The following is a 22085-nucleotide window of genomic DNA, read 5'->3' on the forward strand; positions in this document are numbered from 1 at the left end:
TCTAGAACTTCTGGATTTTTGTCAACATAGATACATCTCAAAACCTAGACTGAAAGACCAAAGATAGTTATGGGAGGGTGTGTACAGGATGATCCGGTCATTTAAAGTTTCAACTACATGTAAACCATCATGTATGTTTTACAGATACATATGTGTGTATGAAGGTACACCGTATGAGTTGGCGAATACGTAATTCAGGAGCGGAGTAATTGTGCAGCTGGGAAATGGAGAGTGGTTTTAGGAGGCATCACAGAGGTCTATAATGTTTTCCATTAAACGTGGGAAACAGTAGCTAAGAGTCACGATCACCAACATCTACTGAGCGTCAAGTATGTTCTCAGTGGTTCCTCTGAAGCTCATAAGTGCTCTGTGAGGAGAGCACTGTGTGTCCTCAGTCTGCGGGTGGAGGAACTGAGGGGCAGCAGTAAAGACCTGTCTGAGGCCACAGAGCTGGGGAGCCGCAGAGAAGCCTCTCATCCGGGCATGGGTTCCAGAGCCCACACTCCTCACTGTTCTCACTGTTCTCAACACGTGATTGTTCTCTTGGCCAGAGCTGGGCGGTGGGGGTGCAGATGCGTGTGTTGTGTTGGTCTGTGCGCGTTTCTGTATGCTTGAAATGTGTGACAACAAAGAATGGTCTGAGTTTAGAGTATTGGAGGATGTGCTTGTTTGTGTTTTTCTAAAAGAAAAAAAAAAAATCATTGTCTACTAGGAAGCAGTCTGTCAAGAATCCATAGAAGTAAGAAGCAATTTAATCTAGAGCATTTTTTTGTAGTTTTTTTTTTTTTTAAACCTATCTCTTTGTTAATAAGTAGCATTAAACCTCATTTCGTGGTTGGCGTCCAAACACCATTATGTTGGCAGCTTCGTGTTGTGGTCAGTGAGGGGGGCAAGCGTGGTTGTGGAGGGAAGGGGTGACGGAAGCCTTGGGTGGGGGAGAGGAAGAAGTGGAGAAGACGGAGCTCCACAGAAGGCGACGAAGGGATTAATTTAGGGTTATGGAGTGCGTTCTTCTATTGATTAACTTACTTGTTTCAACCTCTGAAGTTCCCCCAAAGGTAAGTTATTCTCTGCTTGGCAAAGCTAACATCGTCCACCTCGGTACCAGCAGCTCTGCGCAGCGCTTTCCGTGGTTTACCTGTTTTCATCTCACAACCCGGTGTTAGGATTAGATCCTGAGGTGGGTCTGAGCTGACGGAGGAAGGAACTAAGGCAAGGAGAAAGGAAGTAACTTGTTCGAGGCCAGTTAGTGACACATCCCTGATCCTGACCACAGAGCCCGAGCTCTCGAGCTTTGTTAGCGGAGTGGTTTCCAAGCATGTTTCCTCGTTTTGTCTGAAGTGGTTGCCACGCTTTGGGCAAACTCTTTCCTGGACTTGCAGCCCTGCCTTGGAGGAGCAGAGGAGAGGAAGTCACAGGGTCAGGATAATGGCCTGGGGTCAGAAAGATGCATCCTAGAGATTGAGCATTCCTTTCAGAAGCAAGCAAGGAAGCTGTAAGTGACTTACTGAACTTTTCATTGTTTCACTTTTTAGACCTCACAGATGGCAGCAGAGAACATCGGAAGTGAGCTGCCATCGAGTGCCGCTCGATTTAGGCTGGATATGCTGAAAAACAAAGCAAAGAGATCTTTAACAGAGTCTTTAGAAAGTATTTTATCCCGGGTAAGTAGCATAATTTCTCCTACCCTAAGTTAAAATCACCTTTTAAGAGAACATAAGATTCATTTCTTTGCCTTTAAAAAAAAAAAAAAAAAAAAGTTTAAGTAATCTCTGTACTCAGCGTGGGGCTCACAGTCCTGAACCTGAGAGCAAGAGTGCGTGCTCTTGCGACCGAGCCAGCCAGGCGCCCTCTTCTTTGCTTTTGTGCCATCAGTGTTTGTTATAAAGTACAGAAGGGTAAAAACCGTTTTAATGCCTTCTCAGTCTTTGAGCAATGTTACCTACACTTCAGTGTTTTGTTTTTATTTTATTTATTTGACAGAGAGAGAGAGATAGCCAGTGAGAGAGGGAACACAAGCAGGGGGAGTGGGAGAGGAAGAAGCAGGCTCCCAGCGGAGGAGCCTGATGCGGGGCTCGATCCCAGAACGCCGGGATCACGCCCTGAGCCGAAGGCAGACGCTTAACGACTGAGCCACCCAGGCGCCTCTGCACCTCAGTTTTTAACTTGGTTTAGGTTAAAAGGAATTCTTTTAGGCAGCATGGTATTTTTTGTTGCCCAAAGGCTGTCATTCATTGGCCGGTCTCTGTGCAGAGCCCAGATTAGATATAGTAAAGCGTGGGTCCCATCCTCCCTAAGTGCCACCAGGCACAAAAACCCATTTACCGTCAGCCGCGGCTGGTATGTGTCTAGAACTCTCTGTAGCCGGTCCGTGAACTATGGCTCTTGGCTCAAATGCCACCCACCTCCTGTTTTTGTAAATAAAGTTTTGGAAACACAGCCATGTCCATTCATTTACCTATATTCTTAGTTTGCTTTTGTGCAGAGCTGAGTAGTTGCCACAGACAATAGGGCCCCCAAAGCCTAAGAGATTTAGTATCTGGCCCTTTACTGACAGGTTTGCAGACTGCAGCTCTACAGAAAGAGCGAAGTGAACATAGACGCAGGCTGGCAGCGCCTTAAGAAATTCTGTGCTGTGTGCGCCCCACCCCAACGCGTTGGGTGTAGATAATCTTTGATGGCACTCCTAAGAAATCAGAGTTTGGTTTTCTTTCAAAGTTTCACATCTTTTTGGAGCTTGAAGTATCTTACAGTGTTTTTTTTTTTTTTTGGTTTGTTTGTTTTTATGTATTTTTTTAATTTCATGATACACTCCATTTGAACCATGCTTAATTTTGTTCTGGTTAAATTTTATTTTGTTTGAAGATGTGTCTCAGAATTTAAAATTTTTAATTTAATTAAAAACAGTCCATTTACAAAACCAGTTGGCCCCCTTTGAGAGCTCCTGATGGATAGAATGTTGTCCGAGTGCCCTTTGGCCGGCGGGGTGTGACAGCTTGGGGCTCGGGGGGGGGGGGTGCTGAGCGCGGCGGCTTTACGCTTGCCCTTCTTCATAGGCAGATTGTCTCTCCCTCCTGCCCGCCATCCCTGCCGAATGACTCAGCCGCAGGGTGTCCAGGAACATTTAGGTTGCTGTGCGATTAAAACAAAAAACAACAAAGCCAGAAATGTTGATTATCTAAATGCACCTATGTGCTTAGCAGCTTTTCTCAGTAGACGCATTTTTCTTAAGATTGTTTAAATAGATCAGGCTGCTTCTAGCTGATGCCTTTGCACAAGGCTAAGGGATCCTAATTTGACTGCTTTTCTTTATGTAGGGTAGTAAAGCCAGAGGCCTCCAGGAACACTCCGCCAGTCTGGATCTGGACAGCTCCATGTCTAGCACTTTAAGTAACACGAGCAAAGTAAGCACATTTCCCTTTCTGTGACACCCTGAAGAGGTCAGCAAATGGGTCCTGTGCATCTGCTACCTGCAGAGGCTGCAGAAGGATCCGAGGAAGCCCCATATCTTTCGTCATGAAAAGTTTGGTGCCTGAGACTTGGTGCAGGGGGTGGCCGGTCTTGCAATTCTGTAACTTAAAAGATTCACACGACAAACAAAGCAGATGGCCATTCCATAAGCAAAGAAGCAAGATCACAGCTTTAGGCCACTGAGAGGGAATTTATCACAAAGCAACCAATGGCCTTCTTGCCCAATATTAAAAATAATTGAAATTGGGAAAACCTCAAAAGTGGGTTTGTGAATTCTGTGAAGTTTGCTGCTTGAATTCCTGAACATACTTTTACCCTTTGGCTGGCTCTACGATTATAAATATTACTGTTCTTATAAATTAAACAACTAAGCTTCACCTCTTGGGTCTGTCCTGAAGCATAGCTTTGTGATAATGAGCCAGTTCTCTTCGGTAACAGACCTGTGTCCATGTCCTTGTCTTAGTTCCTTGCTTTCTAGACATTTAAGCAGCTTCAACTTTTTTTAACCACCAGAAAATGAATTTGGGGTTTGCGTTAGGGAGGCCAGCTTTCCTTCTGCTACCAGAGCTCCTTCAGACGCATGAGAGACGGAAGCTCTGTGGAGGCCAGCTCCTGACCACACAGTTCTCATGTTCTTCTGAGTTTCCTCCTGGGCATGTGGCTTTCCGAGCTTTTAGACCGTAGCCAACAGTAAGAAACCCAATTAAACCTGTGACACAGTTCACAGACATACGTGTACACTCGTGTCCAGAATTAAAATCACACAAAATAGTACTTACTGTAAACAACCTTTTTGGTTCTTTTTAAAAAATGTTCCTGGTAGACCAACGGAATTGATGCTACCACCTGCAGTCTGCTGCCTGAGAAACATTGCCTCGGAAGGGTGCTGCTCACGTTCTCAGGTGTAGCGTTAATGGGGTTCTCGCAAAAATACACATTCTGGTTCAGTAGGCCTGGGGTGGGGCCTGAGATGCCACATTTCTGACAAGCTCCAGGGTGGTGTTGATGCCCCGGGTTCGTGAACTCTCTCTGGGGAGCGAGGCTCTAGACACCAGTCCTCTGAATATGCTTTTCTGAGTTAAAATCCAGTGGGACGGAGCATCATCTGACCTCCATGCACACATACTGGTTCTGCCCCACAGTTTACTTCAAGTTTGGAAACAGTACGGTTTATCTGCAACGTACAGATGATGGGACAAAGCCCCTGCCCTTAGGAGCTTACCTGGTAGGTGACACATCCTCAAGTAACACCAGCATCAGAGTATCGAAGGAGCCCTGAGAGTTAGACCAGGAGATGGTGGGAACTTAGCCGTCCCAGGAGCAAGGGGAAGGGAAGTGATTTCGGATCAGTGAAACCAGAGAAAGAGTGGGAATGGGGGCAGTGGTGCTTTTGAGTTAAATTGTGCAGGATCTGCACTGCACCTGTGGAAGTTCGCAGGCAGGAGGCTTTCCAGATCGCTGCAAATAAATGTACTGTGAAGGGGTTCATGTCACTCAAGTGACTTTTCCTGAAAGTCTTACCGCTTGGTTTGTATTATCCTCCAAAGCGCAGATCGAGGAATATACACGTAGCTTGAATTTCTAGGGTAATCTTAAGAGAAATGCAACTTTCAGAAGTCACCTGCTCGTATTGTGTGTGGGGGGGTATCTTTAGGTGTATTTCTTTACATCTTTTTTTATCCTGAGATTGAGAAACTGTTGTAAAAATAAGCTATGTTACTGGATCTCTACCAGTAAGTTGGTCATCTAATTGTTGAGGAATATCTGAGTGGCCCTTTTGGGTGTGAGATTAAGTGAAGGATTAGCTCCCTCATGTAATTTGGAAGGAAGTTAATAAGAGTTGAGGTGAACAGGTTTGCATAATGGAGATTGTTGATGTGATGTATTGTCTTAGACAAAATTTTAAATCCTTAAAAGAATCTTTGGAACTACAGAGTCTTGAAGAATGAAAAATTTCAGCTATGTTTCAAGGTAGTTAATATTTTGTAGAACATTGGGAATTAAGTTTTTCCTATCTAATTCTTAAAAACTAAATGTATATAATATCTCTCCTCATTAACATATATTTCTAAAAATTAAAATCCTTAATGCCTGTTATCTGAAAGGCACTCAACCATATATCAAATGAACAGAATTTAGATTCTTCAGTCCATCATTAGATGCATTCATTTCGTTTTACTCTTTCCATGTTGATTTATTTATCCCTTCTAGTGGTTTCATCGGGGCAAGTGAATGGACCTCCCCCCCGTTATGTTCTTTGATTGGAGAAGAATATATTGGCCACCAGCCATGTCCTGGGCGCAGTGCTAAGCATAGTAGTTCATTTTTTTGAAAAAGTATGCATCTCAGAAGACTATGGTATTAGAGTATTGTCATGATTCCCAACAAATTCTGGGAGCTACCCACTCAGTAGCTTCATCGAGTGCCTGATACAGTAACTTATTTTGTATAACGTTTCACACTTTCACTTGGATTACCTTGCCTAATTCTTGAAACCCAGTGAGATAAATTTTCTCTCTACCCTTTTACAGATGAGAAAATTGGGGGACAGAAAGAAATGATTGGCCCTGGGTTCTGGCAGTAAGTTCCTGAAGAGAGATTCTTCATATTCTAAGAATAATAGAGGATGTAGTTTTTAACCTCAGGATCACCAAGTTTAATTTCAACATTAGATCAAAACCAGAGAGCCTTAAGAATGTGGGTAGAACGTGCATGAACACAATTGGCAGAGAGACCGTCTTGATTTGTGTAAACAGCGCAGACAGGTTCTGTGAGACTGCGGGCTGCTTAAAAGCACAGCAGAGCCTTTTGCAGGGAGAAGGGGCTGTTTACAGCTTCCTTCACAACAGCTACGTCCTTCCACTGGGATTTGGGCCGGTTTCCCCGCCTGTCCAGCAGCCTAGCACTTGGTCTCTGAGAAGCAGGCACTTACTGGGCCTTCGTTTCCTTATATGTTTGGTGGCCTCTAGATGGCATTATAATCAGATATGTTTGTGTATCAAAATGTTTTCCTGCTGCTGGGAGGAGATTCCCCGTGATGTGCCTGACCCGCTGTCCCTCTGCCTCCAGGAGCCATCTGTGTGTGACAAAGAGGCCTTGCCCGCCTCCGAGAGCTCCTTCAGGCTCCTCGGCTCCTCGGATGACCTGTCCAGTGACTCGGAGAGCCATCCCGCAGAAGAGCCTGCCCCACTGTCACCCCGGCAGAGCTTCCGAAGGCGCGCCAACACCCTGAGTCATTTCCCTGTGGAGTACCAAGAGCCCCCGGAACCGGCTCAGGGCTCTCTGGGGGTCTCCCAGAGGAAACTTATGAGGTACCACTCAGTGAGCACAGAGACGCCTCATGACCGAAAGTAAGATTTGTTTAAAAATGTGAATTGTTGTATAAATAGCTGGGGCATTATCTGTTATTAACCAGGTATGTGCAGTCCAGGTATGCTTATTGGGTGGAAGAGAAACTTGAGTCAGGTTGTGCTGTGGGCTTAAAAAGCTAACACTTGAAGGCGTGTTCTGTTCCTCCCGCGGGAACCCTGTAGACGTAGAGGCTTGTTACTTGCTGGAGCGGCAAGTACGAGTATCAGGAGGAAGCAGGTGAGACGGAGCAGAAATGGCCCTGTACGTGGACAGCAGTCGCTGCTCACGAGGTGTGAGAGGCAGGAGTCCTGGAACTTAGCTGCCGGCTTTGAGGACAGGTGGCGGAGGGGCGAGCCGGTGAGTCCTCATCTGCAAACCCGGAGTCTTTTCTCTGGGGGGACGGAGGCGCAGGGTCAGTCCCAAGCGGAGCGTGAGCGGCCGCGGGGATGCCTCTGGGGTTCGGGTCCGGGCTCTGTCCTGCACTGGCTGTGACCCGGCCGGGTCTGCTTAGCTTCTCCGTGTAACAACATTGGAGTGGATGTTCCTAAAATTTGCTTCAGCGTGAGAATTCTCGAGTGTGCTAAGCGGGTTTACTCATTTTGGTAATTTGGCTCGCATGAGCAGTTGGAATCTCCTGGGTAAGGAAGGAGATGGGTCAGCTGCCGAGGAGCGGGACTTCTCCTGGTCCTTCTGGGGTCCCTTGGCAATTAATTTGACCCGAAGCGGTCACAGAGTTATCCTTACAAATAACTTTAAAAATCTTTTAAAATCCCTCACTCTGTAAATACGAATAAGGGCCGCACCTGTGGAGTTGCTGCCTCCCTTGGACTGACGTGCGTCGGGGGTCACGCACGCATAACGCAGAGTCTGCACGGAGGGGTGTGGCGTGTTCTGAGTGAAGAAATGAAACTATTTGACGGATGTAGCAGAGCCTCTCCGCTTTGTTTCCAGTCAGCCATTGAAAATAATTACGAGGGTTTTCAAGAATTTGGCTGCAGAACTATGATCCCAAAGCAGGGCGCACACCAGAAGCTAGTATTTAATGTCTGCCATCTTAGAGACAACAGTCTAAGGGTTTTTGGAGGTTTTGCCGTGTTCTTAAAACCCTGTATACCTGCCGCTTCTCTTTCGCTTCGCCGCCGTGTCCGCAGCCGTGTTTCTGGCGTGTTCAGTGGTCGCGGACGCATTCCTGGCTAGAGATTCCCAGTTCTCTTGCTAGGCCTGCAGTTTCACGCGAGCAGAGGTGGTAGGAAAGGGGATATCCTAACGGTACATTTCCTTCTCACCGAGAATGCAACTTCCTAATGGATCTTGCTGGACAGGGGAGGGGAGGGGAAGGTGGAGAGGTGCCCGCCTCCCTCCCTCCCTCCCAGCATACCTGTTTTGCTTTCTGCTCCCTTATGAATTCTTTCCTCATTGATGCACAAGAAATGCGACCTTGAATTCAAGGCAGGCTATTGTTCATTTTAAAGAAAAATGTAGTTTAAAAACTATGGATTTTGTTTTGCTTTCCTTTTTTGCTTTTGGTTTAAATAAAAAAAAAATTGCTGTTAGTTTCTGAAAAGGGAGGGGAGGAAGAAGCACTATTGGGGCATACGTGTGTGAGAAATGGTCAAGAATGACTTTTCACAGTACTCTTTTTTTTTTTTTTTTTAACTGAAAACGACCTTTGGCAATGAGACAGTGGCTGCAGAAGACAAGAGAAGAGCAGTCCTCTGACTCTGTGGCAGTGGGTGTTTAAATAAGCGGACCGCGGCAGCCTCGTCTAGCCTGTTCTTGCCTGTTTCCTCCGAGCCCCCCCCCCCCCTCGGCTTCCCCCTCGGCATCCCCCCTCTCCCTGCTAATTGCCCTGCCTTCTCTCTAATTGCTATTTAGTGGGAATCATCCACCTGTGGGCGAGTCTCAAAGTCGCTCAGGTCAGTCTGCAGCTGCTGCTCCTCCACCTCGTCTTAACCCCTCCGCCTCCTCGCCAAATTTTTTTAAGTACCTAAAACATAGCTCAAGTGGAGAACAAAGTGGGAATGCCGTGCCGAAGAGGTGAGCACACTCATGCGGCAAGTTCAGTGTCGTTTGTCTTCCCGGGAAGTTTGCACAGAGAGGATGTGCTGCATGGCGGGAGAGGACCCAGGGCCACCGCTTGTGTGTGTGTGTCGTGTGTTCGAGTTCTTGTCTGGTTTTGGTTTTACTATTTTCAGTCTATCATCTGAACTGACTTGATTTACTATTAATTTTACTATCGATTAATTACTATTGCTAGTTCTTCTGGGATTTCGTACATACGTATTTTCACCTCTGCCCGGTGTCCGCACATGCGCGTGCACACACACACACACACACACACACAGTTTAACAAGAACTGTGTTTGATCATATACACTGTGGTTTGTGCCAAATCAGAAATGTCCTGCTGAACTTAGGAAAATTATTTTTTTCCAGTTTGAAAGGAAAAGTCATTTTGGAAGATGGACTGATTTTTTGTTATATTTTTATTTTATTCTGGTGAGAATGCTTAACATGAGATCTGTACCCTTAACCCACTTCCAAAGTGCACAGCACACTGTTGCTAACTACGGGCACGGTGTTATGCAGCAGATGTCTAGAGCTTCTTATGTTGCGTAACTGAACGGACTGATGTTTTTGAATTAATTCACTGACTCCATTCATTTAAAATAGAATTTTATTGACTGAATGCAGAAGTTAAATCTCATTTGTAAACTTTTTCATTTCTTACTGGTTTAATTTTCTTAGCATGAGAACTAAAGTGTTTATTTTAAAGCTTATATTTTATACTTTTTGTGTTTGTATTTCTTTATCCTAAACTCTCTTCTCGACCAAACTCTCAGCATCTCCTACCGTAATGCCCTGCGGAAAAAACTTCATTCTTCTTCCTCTGTGCCAAATTTTCTAAAATTTCTGGCTCCTGTAGATGAAAATAACACCTCTGACTTTATGAACACGAAAAGGTAGGGTTTAATTTAGATACATCAAGCCTGAGTAGAAGTGTTGAATTATTGAGAGATATATATATATATATATATATATATATATGGATTTTTCAGCTTTTTTTTTTGACACTCAAAAAGTCATTTTAGCTAAATTGATTTTAACTTCTTTCTTATACTTTCCTACTGAATGTCACTTAAAAAAAGAGTCCTCCTGTTCTCAGTTTTGACTAGGAGTAGTTTATTAATGTGTTGTTTTCAGAAGATTCAAGAAAGTCTTAACCGGTTCTCTAAAAGATAGCAGTGTTTCTGAAAAGTGACCATATGGCTGTGGTAAATGAGTCAGGATGTCTGACCCGTAAGTCATGGTGATTCCTTAGTTCCAGGTGTGTATGCGGGTGTAAATTACAAGGGCTTCCCTGTGTTGTCCTGCAAATAGGAAGAAAAATCACCGATTAGGCGATACTTATGATATATGTTGATAAATATACTTTGTTTTGTAGTTAAAAAGATACAGATGTTAAAATAGTTGTCATCAGCAAGTGGCTGTGTGATTATTGCCTTGATGCTTCTGTGTAATCTAACTTTTTCGTTTTTGTGGCCATCTGTGGAGATGCAGACCTATGCTGAGAAACTATGCCCACACATGGACAAGGGGAGCTGGTGGCCCCAGTGCCAGTGCCCCCTTTAGACAGTTTCTCTTTTCTGAAGTGGTGCCAAGGAAGGCCCAATTGGAAGCTAGTGATCTGTGGAGCGTATTTCTTAATGTCTTTTACAGTGGAAATAAATTAAGGGCATGTAATCTTGTGCTTTTCATGAAAAGCATCCTATAAGAAAACAGTCCCTTAGGAGTGTTGGCCCAGTGCGGGCTTGATTCACCTTTCATGATTATCTAATTATGTTCTCTTATGCAAAGATAACTTATAACGTCGTGTTTTGTTTAAAAACAAACAGGCAAGCTAAAATGCCTGATTATATCTCCCCACCAGTCATCAGTCAGTCATTTTGTGCTTTCAGGGACTTCGACTCCAAAGCTAACCACCTTGGCGATGCCAGCAGGACCCCTGTGAAGACACGGAGACACTCGTGGAGGCAGCAGATATTCCTCCGAGTGGCAACCCCACAGAAAGCGTGCGACGCCCCCAGCAGATACGAAGGTACCGTACGCCCCGGAAGTGAACCCGTGAGATTCTGGTGTGAGTAACAACAGTGCGTGAGGTGAAGGAGAACATGAAATGAGATTTCAAGTCAGTTCATCCCCTGATTTTAAAGCTCCCTAGGGAAGACGCTCAAATGACCATGCCTATCGCTGTTTCCAGAGAGATTCTCAAACTCCAGGGACACGTGTAAGAGCACTCAGCAGCTTGTAGCAGCTCGTGTGGAAAAGAGCACCTCTGCTGAGCGGTTGCGACCACCCACCCAGCGTGCGTGTGGGAACGTGCGGGGGCTCCTTCCCTCCCCTGCGACCTGAGTGTAGGTTTGCACGCTGCCTCAGCACAGCCTGCTTGCGGGGGTGCTCCCCGGTCCCAGTGCTCTGGTTACACTCGTCACGTCCCCTGCCTCGGCAGTTGCTGTCCCTTGGTGTGGTGTCGCAGGAAGACTATCTTGTGCCCTTGCAGCCTGCTTGTGTCTCCCAGATACAGAGTACACTCAGGTCTGTCTTCGGGCCTCCCTGTGTGGAGTCACAATGTAAAAAACGAGTTTAAATGCAGTCCTAAGCTTAAGATTTGTCTCTGCCCACTGATAGCCTAAATTTTCAGCAGCAGCTATTTCTTTTCCCTAATGCTCTTTAATCGGAAAACACTTTTTTTCTGAAGAAAAACCAAAGCAACCCAGCAGACCTCTCAACGTTTCCTTGAGTCCCTCAGGTTGCATGTCATGCGGATTCATTCTTGTCCCCCGTCCTACTTCGTGTGTGTTAATAAGCAGCAGCGCAGGCTGCCCCGAGAGTTTGCAGGGTCGGTGCAGCTGCCCTGGGTGGGGGAGGCCCCCTACGCCGCCCTCCTCGCGCTCCTCACCCTCTGCCCCCCTTTCCTGCCTCTCTCTCTTTCTCCCTCTCCTTTCCCCTACCTCCCCCAGAATGCTCCTTAATATTTAATTTTAAAAAATGCCTTCTCTGCCAAATTAAACAAGAGCCTGGTTTGCAATATAAATCACATAACTTCACTTACCTTGAGTCGTAAAATGGTTATAGTGAATGTTGGCTCTTCTTATCTCATGAAATTACATTAAATTATGAATGCGAAAGTACTTTGGAAACCTGAGACATATCAAATGTAAAGCAATACAGTTATTTTTGTTAACCATCGTTGAGGTCGGAGCACTGGTGTTAAGCTTCCTAGACTTGTTCCCAGCAGGAAGGAGCAAGTAAAGGAACACTACAAAGACTGGGTTTATAAATGCAGTGAGATCTTTTTTTTTTAAGTCATTAAATTGAGTTATTTCAGTGTGTGCCAATTTAGAAAGTTTAAAGATTTCATTTTCATTTTGTAGATTGTCTGTTAATGACCAACAGCCAGGTTGTGTGACCCAGTTCCTTCCTTCCTAAATTGCTAAGCCAAAGGGGTCTGCTGGGCTGGTGGCCGGGGAAAACACCAGGCTTGTAAAGTGCACAGGCTGGGAGGCCGTACCCCGTGTGGGAGCTCTGATGGCTGAGGAGCTGCAGTGAGCTCCACAGGGCCCATGCCAGGGCTGCTCTCTGCCTGAGTGGGGAAGTGTGGTGAGTGCCTGGATGGACACTGGTGTCTCCCAGTCGGTGTCTGAGGGACTGGAGTCAGAAGGTTGGTCTGTGCTGGCAAATGTTTGCTCTCTGGAGAACCCCAAGATAAAATGGGCAAATAGAATGTACTGTGGGCAGCACAAGAGAACATGGCCCAGCGGGTAGAAGCACCGGGGCAGTGATGTGTGTCCGCCCTCTCTTTTTGGAGGCTTCTGTTTTTAGTTGGTTTAGTCTGGAAGTACTGTAAGAAGCGGATATTGAACCCCAAGCTGCAGTTTTGTTTATGGTGTTTGCAGTCGACAGGGTTCCTTGGTGAATCCTGGGCTCGGCACCACTGTGGGGTGACAGTTCGCAGTGGATGAGACGGGATGATGGATCCTTCCTCCAGAGGCCAGAGCAGGAGCAGATCCCCCAACCCCCCCCGTAGCCCGAAGCCTGGGCTGCGCGGTCTCTTGGGACCAAGAACAGAATGCTTGGTATTTCTCATCCCCCCACTGGAAACGGTACTCAGGAGTACTGACAGCCCAGCTGCGGGGCCCCCGGGGGCCCCTCGCCCACATATTGATGGGAAGCACAGAGCTGGCCTCCTCGCTGTCGGAGGGTCTGGGGTGGCCATGAAGGTGAACTTAGAGAAGGAATTTAGAGCTCGTTCAGGGACCTCTTCCCACGGCTGGAGCCAGAGCGGCTGCATTTAAATCCCAGCTTTCCCCTAGGAGCCGTGCACGAGAGCAAGCTGCCGAAACTTCACCCCTGCGATAGAGGGGATCCTTACGGCTAGTGCCACACTGATTGAGATAAGGAAGCACGGTATTTCTACTGCCATTTTGTGTAAAAGCTTCCAGAATTCATAGATTAGAAACAAATCCGTGAGGCCGAGGTTTCCAGTGTGAAGTGACCTCCCGTGTTGCAGGAAGGTCCCTCTGCTGCTCCTGCCTCGGCCCCTCCACACGGGGGCGCCTTCCTGCTGCCTGGAGCCCCTAGCGGGAGCTGCGGTGCTCAGTGGCAGGGCCTTGGATTTCTCTCACTGCCTTTGGGATGGGAGCCGGATGGCCGTGCCCCCTCTTCCCCTTCCCCTGCGCAGTGCAGAGGGCTCTTCCTCCCAGGTCCTGGTGGTGCCCTGTTAGCCGGTGGGGCGGGCGGGGAAGGGGAGGGGACTGGAGGGAGGCCCAGGACCGGGAGCCGAGCTGTGATTTGTGGCTGAAACGACAGAACACCAGAAGTGGGGTTTCAGGGTTTAAAAATAGTGCCCCAGTATTGCAGTGCCCGTACCTCACGGGTGCGTAGACACTGAGGCGTGGTGATATATGTAATGTATTTACATGTGCAATGATAATGGGTTCAAAACTCCCGGTGCGCGGGCTGGGCGTGACTGTGGGAAGCAGCCTGTCCCGTCTGAGAACAGTTCTGAATTTTCCAGTGAATTTCTTAGACTGAACCAAATCCTGTTCCCTTTCATTCCATCCCTTGGTGCCTTTCTGGTCTGACTCTGAAGCCACACAGAATACACTTGTGTTTCCCGTTCTGCAGATGGTGGGAGGTCATGGAAACCATGGCTTCCTCTAGAGCTCCTCCCCAGCTGAACTGCCCCCATTCCTTCGCCCTCCTGCAGGTCACTGCCCAGTCCCCTCCAGTCCACTGAGCATACACTGTCCCCTGCTGCGGGGCCCGGCACCCACACGGCACTCCTGCCGTCCCTGGCCCTCTGGTGTACCTCCCCCTCCCACTCAGTGGGTGCTTACTGTTTTCTTCGTGTGGCCTCACCTTCTTAATCGCTTTCTGCTTTAAGTAATTAACTCACACGCCTGGCTATTACTATAGCTTGTCCTTTGGGGCATTAGCTGCTATTTAAAAATCAGACTGATTTCTAGGTGCCCTCGAAAAGGTTTTCTTTTTTTTTTAAAAAAAAGCTCTTTCCCCAAGCACCTTGTACCTGGGAAGTGCTAGAGCATCGGTTTGGCCAGTCCTTTTGGGATGGTTTTGATACTGATGGTACCTTGTAGAGAGCAGCATGAAGTCGACGGGCCACGCCTCTGCCTTTAAGTACTGAACACAGCAGAGCTCCACCCAGACACTATTCCTGCCTGCCCAGTCCACAACCCTCATGGATTCTTCGGGCCCCAGTCATTGAGCTACTATGGGTTCTCCCTGTCTCCTGCAGGAAGGTGTCCTAACGGACCCCCATGCAGCGCCGGGTGACATCACTGCATTGCCCACCAGTTTTCTCTGATGGAGGCTTCTGCTGGGTCCCTCAGTCCTGCCACTCATGCCCCGAGGCCTTTGCATGGGCTGTTCTCTCTGCCTGGAATGCTGTTCCCCATAACCTCCTGATTAACCTCTTCATCTGCCTCAGATCATTTCTTGAAGTCAGTTTTCCAAGGAGGCCCCTCTTGGCCACTCTCTTTCAGATTGCACCCTCCCTCCTACCACCAGGCATTCCTCGTCTCCTTCTCCTGACTTTTCCCACAGCACTTACCTCCTTGTAACGTGTGTTAGCATTTACTTACTCGTGATCTCTGTCATCAGTTTCTCTAGTCCTTACAGGCTCGATGACTTCTAAAGGAAGGCAAGTAAATTGCTCAGATTTATACACACTTAGTATATGCTCATTAGTGATTTCTTAACTCCTTTTCTCTTCCTCCTCTACAGGAACATGTCCTTTATGCTCTTTATTTAGAATTAAATATTGTACGAGTTTTTGGGTTATATTGTAGGTACTCTGTATAAGAGAGAGAGAATAAAAGCATGTGGGACTCTGTACTGGTATAATAATTACTTAGGCCGCTATCTATGGCAGGTGCTTTATAGGAATTCTTTAATTCCCAGTTGGCCTTAGAAAGGTTGGCATTTTTATGGCACCATTTCACAGATGAGGGAGCAGAAGCTTGGAATGGCTTAAAGCCCTTTCCCCAAACCACAGAGCCAGTGGGCGACAGAGGCAGGCCTGGAGCTCCCAGACTTGTGCCCCGAAGCTCGTGCTGTGAACCGTGCAGGAGCCCGGCTGCTGCCAGAGATCGCAGCCTGACCTCCTGGGGGTGCTTCCTCTTCAGGAGCCCCTTCCCACAGGACGTTCCCTGCCGGTATCCTCCCTGGGCGCTTACTATCTGTCCACAGGTCTCCCTGTCAGCCAGACACCCCCCCCACCCCGTTTCCGAGTATTTTAATGTATGGACTCGCCCTTGGTCAGCCGTCTCCCCCTCTGTGTCCACATCGGGACTGGAGTGTGCGGGGGAGGGAGAGAGATTTCTCAGTATCGGTCTGTGAATTTTCTTCTCCCAAATCGGGTATCTCCAGCCTCTGCCACTGTCTGCTCCCCATCTCAAGGACACAGAGATGCCCCCGCCATCCGCTGTGCTCTGGGACCACTTGGCCCCACGCTGCAGCTGTGTGTCCCCCCGCAGCTGGGACACCTCCAGATTCTCAGACACACGAGAGCCCCAAGGTCCCTGTTTTGGCCAGACTGTCCCTGGCAGGGTGTGTGCCTCTGGAGGTGGCTCCTGGCCTCTGTTCCTGCCTTGCTCTGGGGGCTGGACCCTTGGGCAGCCGGTGACTGAGGCCGGTGGCCTCAGGGAGCTCGCTCTCTGGCTTGGACGTGGGGGACGGAAAAGTGTACTTGCAGGGAACCCTGAATAGGGCCTTTTTTTTTTTTTTTTTTAGATTATTTATTTATTTATTTGACAGAGATAGAGACAGCCAGTGAGAGAGGGAACACAAGCAGGGGGAGTGAGAGAGGAAGAAGCAGGCTCCCAGTGGAGGAGCCCGATGTGTGACTCGATCCCGGAACGCCGGAATCACGCCCTGAGCTGAAGGCAGACGCCTAACGACTGCGCTACCCAGGTGCCCCCTGAATAGGGCCTTTTAAAGTGTTTCAGATGCTCGGAGTGACTACGTGTCACCGTTTGGCATTTCTCTTCTGGCAGCGCAAACTTGTTAGACAGGAAACCTTTTGGCCTCTTTTCAAGCTGAAAAGAGATATTCGTACCGTCCCACCCATTCCATCCCACTATGTTAAGTACTAATAAACTGACAGTAATTTTTTTTTTTTTTTTTTAAAGATTTTTATTTACTTATTTGACAGAGATAGAGACAGCCAGCGAGAGAGGGAACACAAGCAGGGGGAGTGGGAGAGGAAGAAGCAGGCTCATAGCGGAGGAGCCTGACGTGGGGCTCGATCCCATAACGCCGGGATCACGCCCTGAGCCGAAGGCAGGCGCTTAACCGCTGTGCCACCCAGGCGCCCCAATAAACTGACAGTAATTTAAAATCCGTGGTGTTTGTATTAGTGTTAAGGATATACGTGAAAGAGAATTAGGATTTCCTGTAGCTCTGGTGTCCTAATTTTTTTTTAACAGTTGGGCTCAGACCTGGAGAGAAGGGTGTTAGTGAGTAAGGAGCGTGACTCTAAGTATAGTGCAAGACGAGGAAAATGTGAAGGCTGTGTGGACAGAGGTGAGATGGAACTGGGCAGATGTTGTCTCCAGCAGAATCACCTTGTCGTTTACTCAGGGGTGTGTGACTTTATACAAAATCTCTGTGCAGTAATTAAGTTGCAGGAATCTGAATTTTATGTTTTGGAGACCCATCTGAAGGAGGTAGGCAGTTAATTTCTATTTAGAAATTTACTCACATAGGTCTAGTAGGACCAGCACAAATGTTCCCAAATCCCAGACTGTTTATTTTTTTAATTCAACAGAGACCGGTTGGTTTCTTGTAGGAATCCCTGCTTGACTTTCGCAAAGCCTAGGAGGGATTGTTCCCATTCCCAACTTTAGAGGGGCAGGGCAGGTGTATGCCAGGGCATGGACGGGAGACGAGTACGTAGGAGAATCACCGGTTGGTACTTGAAGACTTGGCAAGGCAGATGTCTTTGCAATAAAACAAACATAGGTAGATCACAAAATAGAATACAGAAAGCTGCCTGGTTGCTTACATTTAAAGCACCTGTCTGTAGTGACACTTTAAGTTTGTGGTGACCACTTATGGCTACTGCCCCAGAAGCCCCAGGAACAGGCATTCTCTCTGCTTTGTGTTCTGGGCTCTTGGGGTGAGGAGTTTTTGAGATGCTGAGTATGTGAAAGGTCTATGGAGTAAACCATAAACTCCACTGAGGTCATATCTTGGGGGTCCATTCAGTCTGCCAAGGATCGGGAGTGCTCAGGGCTGCGTGGGTCGGGCATGGCTGGCGCAGACGTCACTGTTCTGAGAGGGTGCCCGTGCTGACGTCTGGATAGCAGCCTTCTCATTTGTAGAGCCTTCCCGTTGTTGATCCCACCACAGGACTGTACTGAAGGTAGAGCCGGGGAGGTGCTCTCCTCCCGCAGATGAGCACAGGAATGCATCTGCACACTGAGTGGCCATGGTCTCGAATGTTCATGTGCTTAGCGTCCCCTGGGGAGCCTGTACAGAGGCAGGTTCTGGTGCGGTGGGTCCAGAGGGTCTCCCTTTCTAACAGACTCCTCAGTGATGCCGATGTTGCTGGTTCAATATGAGTAGCAAGGGCTTAAAACAAACGACCACGATAAATCCTGCCCAGACCTTCTAGACCAAGAATGGGGCTCCTGTGCCTCTTTCTGCTGCTACGCACCCCTGCAGATAACCCAAGGAGTCACCCACGTGTCTGACCGCCAGTAAGTCTAGGTCGCCAGTGACCTTTTTTGAGAAGGTTGGTGCTTCCTAGAGAAGGAAAGAGTTTGGTGGAGAAAATGCAGTGATAAACACGTGCTGATAGCGATAAGACAAAGTTGATAAGGTGCCAAATGAGACCAAGCATGTGGTGCTCTGCCTCTTTCCTGCCCCCTTATTTTCCAGGGAAGCTTTGTCTCTTGGGTGGCCCCCAGGGCACAGAGACTGTTCTAGTGTTTGTTTTCTTAGTGGGCTCTGATCTCACTGTCAGGCCTGCAGAATGCAGAAAGTAGTAGAAACACTCCACAGTTTTGCCTCGTGGTGTATTATACAAAAGATCATTCTTTGTTGTTAAAGAAATAATTTTTTAGGTGCCTCTGGAAAGGGGAAAAATCCTTTTATTTATCTCTGTGTGCCAAGGAACAATTTTAGTGTCAGTCTGATAGCTTTCATTGAAGTGTTTCAGATTACATTGTGTATTTACAGATTTCACCAACAATAGAAGCGTTCAGACTTTATATGTCTTGTTTAAAAGAGAAAAAAGGAAAACCCACCTAATAGAGATACGATTTATTGATTTGAAACCCATTGTATAAGCAAATAGTCCAGTGAAACTAATGTTCAATGGGTTTTGTGTTGTGAGTATAGCTGTGTCTATTTTATGATAATCTTAAGTCTGTTGAATTAGATATAAATACTAATGGCAAGACTAAGGAATATAATCTGAATCTTTATAATGATTATATTGTGAAAAATGTAAAAACTGATAGAACTGTGATTTGTGTTGGACATAGCCAAAGTTTCAAGAATTTATATACCATTAGGAAATTTTAATGGATCATATAAGTAGAATGACTACAGGTAACACTTCCTGAAAATATAAGCATCACAGTGACATCTGTATGACCTTTTGCTTTGATCCCTGGTTCTTAGCTTTCCCTGTGCACCAAAGTCACCTGGGGCATTTTTAAGTACAGGCTGCACCTGCCCCTCTGCATTCTGCCTCCCCGAGTCGGTTGGGTGGGGATGGGGCCTAGGCATGAATTCTTTAAAACACACACACACCCACACACACACCCCTTCCCACAGAGGATTCTGTTTCCTATCCCGCTTGAGAGCGCTGGTCTAGATGGCGTAGGGTGACTTGAGGCACAGTCACCACTTGGTGGCAGTGTTGTTCCCTGTGTCTTGATGGTCCTGCATTCTTTCCAATCTCAGAAATCCCTTTTTCCCCTGTGATTTTGTTTTTGGTCTTGTTTTTGTTACAATATGTATCTTCCTTGCTCATTTCCAGCTTATTTGAATGGAGAGCTACCTTCTGAAATTGAGATGTTTTCTTTTTCTACAGGGTTCTAGGGCGTGGGTAAAATAAGAAAGAAAAAAAATGGTCTCTGACTGCCAGTCACATGGTTTTTTAGAATTGTTCTTAATTTAGTCTCCATATAACTTTGCTTTTTTGTAGTGAATAAAGACCAGGTTCAAGATTAAATATCACAAGCCAGAAATCTGATTCTTCATAGATTTCTGTAGTTTGAAGCTACTAGATTTTTTCCCCCTTTATTGTGCTTCTTGGCCCATCATTACAGACATTGGGAGACCATAGTGAATGGCAAGATTTTACCTTAGTTTGCTAATTTTGTGCATGATAACAATTGTTAACACTGATTGAGGTTTTCCTAAGTAACCATTGCGTTTAAACACTCCATCCTTAACACTTTGTGCAAAGGCTGGGGCTAAGGTTGTTGATGATACAAAGAAGCCATCTCAGCCTCTGCTGCTTGGTAGGAAGGCTGCAGGGGCAGAGGGCCGAGGGTTTGAGCACTGGAGGCCTGGGACCCGAAGGCCTGGGTGTGAATCCCTGCTTACAGCACTCACGTTGGCAGGGAGTTCCTCAGGGCTAATCTAACTCCGGAACCTGTGGAGGTGTGCCCGAAGGCTTAAAATCCCAAGTAGGAGATCTTGATTTGGCTCCTTTGAACCTTGATCTGTAGGTGCCAGGGAGCCATGGAAGTTTATTAAGCGAGGGGGATGGTAAGTGGTTTGAAAATACTTTTTAGGGGGTTAAAATCTGTAGATATATTTGAATGTGAAGCAGCCTCAAAATCCGGGCAGGACTGGGGTGAGGCAGGCAGGCATCCTGCATGGAAAATTTGAAGAGGCGCTCACTTTCATGGTCCTGTAAGTCCAACCCTGTGCTTACACGGTCCTGAGAACAAGGATCTTCTTATATACCGGGCCTTCAGTGCCTGCTTCCCTCATCGTCCTCCTGGCCCTCCTCAAAGCCGTGCCCTTCTACCCTACAGCCTGCTCATGTGACCCGGACAGCACTGCCAGGCAGGTTCAGTTAGCTCTCAGGAAGGGTTTGTTTTGTTTAAAATACGACCTTTTTGAAATATAATTCATATACTAATACAGTGTACACATTTAAAGTGTACAATTCAAAAAAAATAATGGTGACAGTTCACTGTTTTTAATCCCTGTATTCGTAGAATTGTGTAATCATTAGCACAACCTAATTTTAAAACATTTTTGTCTCCCCCCCCCCCCGCCCCCCGCCGAAAAAAACCTCGTGCCTCCCACCCCTCCTTCAAACCCGAGACAGCCGTTCATCTGTTTGTGTCTCTCTGGACACTCTGTTCTGTCGTGGAAATGGAATCACACACTCTGTGGTCCTTTGTGGCTTTTCCGCTGAGCACATTATCAGGGTTCACCATGCTGTGTGTGTTAGTGCTTCATTCCTTCTTGTGGGCCATTCATAGGCCATCGTAAGGACAGGCCACGTTCATTTATCCGCCTGCCAGTTGACAGACGTTTGGGTTCTCCCCACCTTTTGGCTGTTAGGAGGAGTGCTGCTGTGAACATTCATGGACATGTTTTTGTGTGGACGTATGCTAAGAAAGGGTTTTATAGATGAGCTGGCGTGAACACATTCTCCTCTGGGATCAGAAACACAGATGACATTCTGACTGTTAGGATTGTAGGGCCAGTGGGGGTGGGCGAGGTTTGGTCCCCAGTACCAGGCTTCCCTGCTGGCTGGCCTTGTGTGCCTGCCTTCTGCTTCAGGCGGGGGGACTCTGGTGTTGCCCCCAGGAGCACTTGGGAAGGCGAGGGGCGCGGGGAGCCCCTATCAGGGCCCGCATAGCTCTCCCAATCCCAGGGAAGCCATCAGAGGGCCACCGGTGAGTGGTATTGGCCCAAGATTGCATTTCCTTTAGCTGTTGTCCGACCAGGTATACTTAAGACCCCTTGGAGGATTCGTGGAGACACATGTTGCTGTTCCTTAGTTCTACAGTTTCTGGTTCTGGAGATGGAATTTTTGGGGGAGCCTGAGAACTTGCATTTCTTACAGCTTCCCAGGTGATGCTGATGCTGCAGGTTTGGGGACTGCGCTTTGAGGCCCTCTGGGTTTCTCACGCTGCAGGGGCCGATAGGCAAAGGCACATCGTATTCTAACTTAAACTCCAACCAAAAAAACCCTCAGTGGTCGTTAGTAAAATGAACAAACTGAAAATTAGAAATGCATTCTGTGGCAGATTAGGAAGCCGCCAACAGGTCCTATTTTCTTTGCAATAGAAGTAATCAAATATTAATGCTAGCCGTTGTAATTAGCCTTGTCGTGTAGTAAGCATTTGGTGTTTGCACTCTTACGCAGCTGGATGGCAATTCTTGCAGTGACTTCCTGCCGTAGGTGGGACTGCCCGATCTGAGAGGTGAGGCTGGAAATGCTGGATAATGTGGCCACAGCTCCCACAGCACTTAGATTGCACAGCCACAATTCAAACCACGTTTGTTCTAAAGCCAGTCTTTTTCTTTTTTATATATATATATATATATTTTAAGATTTTATTTATTTATTTGACAGAGATAGAGACAGCCAGCGAGAGAGGGAACACAAGCAGGGGGAGCGGGAGAGGAAGAAGCAGGCTCATAGCGGAGGAGCCTGATGTGGGGCTCGATCCCATAACGCCGGGATCACACCCTGAG

At 47.2% G+C, this 22085-nt stretch overlaps 1 protein-coding gene across 10 annotated transcripts in view; it reads left to right on the forward strand.

Annotated features, from left to right (window-relative positions):
• Positions 1 to 22085, forward strand: part of TBC1D1 (TBC1 domain family member 1) — a 224117-nt gene that overhangs the window by 130974 nt on the left and 71058 nt on the right. For 4 of the 10 annotated variants that reach the window (XM_044387658.3, XM_026508719.4, XM_044387660.3 and 1 more), the window contains 6 exons: positions 1536 to 1664; positions 3318 to 3404; positions 6541 to 6821; positions 8698 to 8859; positions 9665 to 9784; positions 10781 to 10920. In XM_044387658.3, coding sequence (XP_044243593.2) covers positions 1536 to 1664; positions 3318 to 3404; positions 6541 to 6821; positions 8698 to 8859; positions 9665 to 9784; positions 10781 to 10920 — 919 coding nt within the window. The remainder of the gene's footprint in view (positions 1 to 1535; positions 1665 to 3317; positions 3405 to 6540; positions 6822 to 8697; positions 8860 to 9664; positions 9785 to 10780; positions 10921 to 22085) is intronic. The other 6 variants (XM_044387659.3, XM_048211746.2, XM_026508723.4 and 3 more) reach the window with 4 other exon arrangements.

Source organism: Ursus arctos, unplaced genomic scaffold, assembly GCF_023065955.2.
Source record: "Ursus arctos isolate Adak ecotype North America unplaced genomic scaffold, UrsArc2.0 scaffold_9, whole genome shotgun sequence".
NCBI lineage: Eukaryota > Metazoa > Chordata > Mammalia > Carnivora > Ursidae > Ursus > Ursus arctos.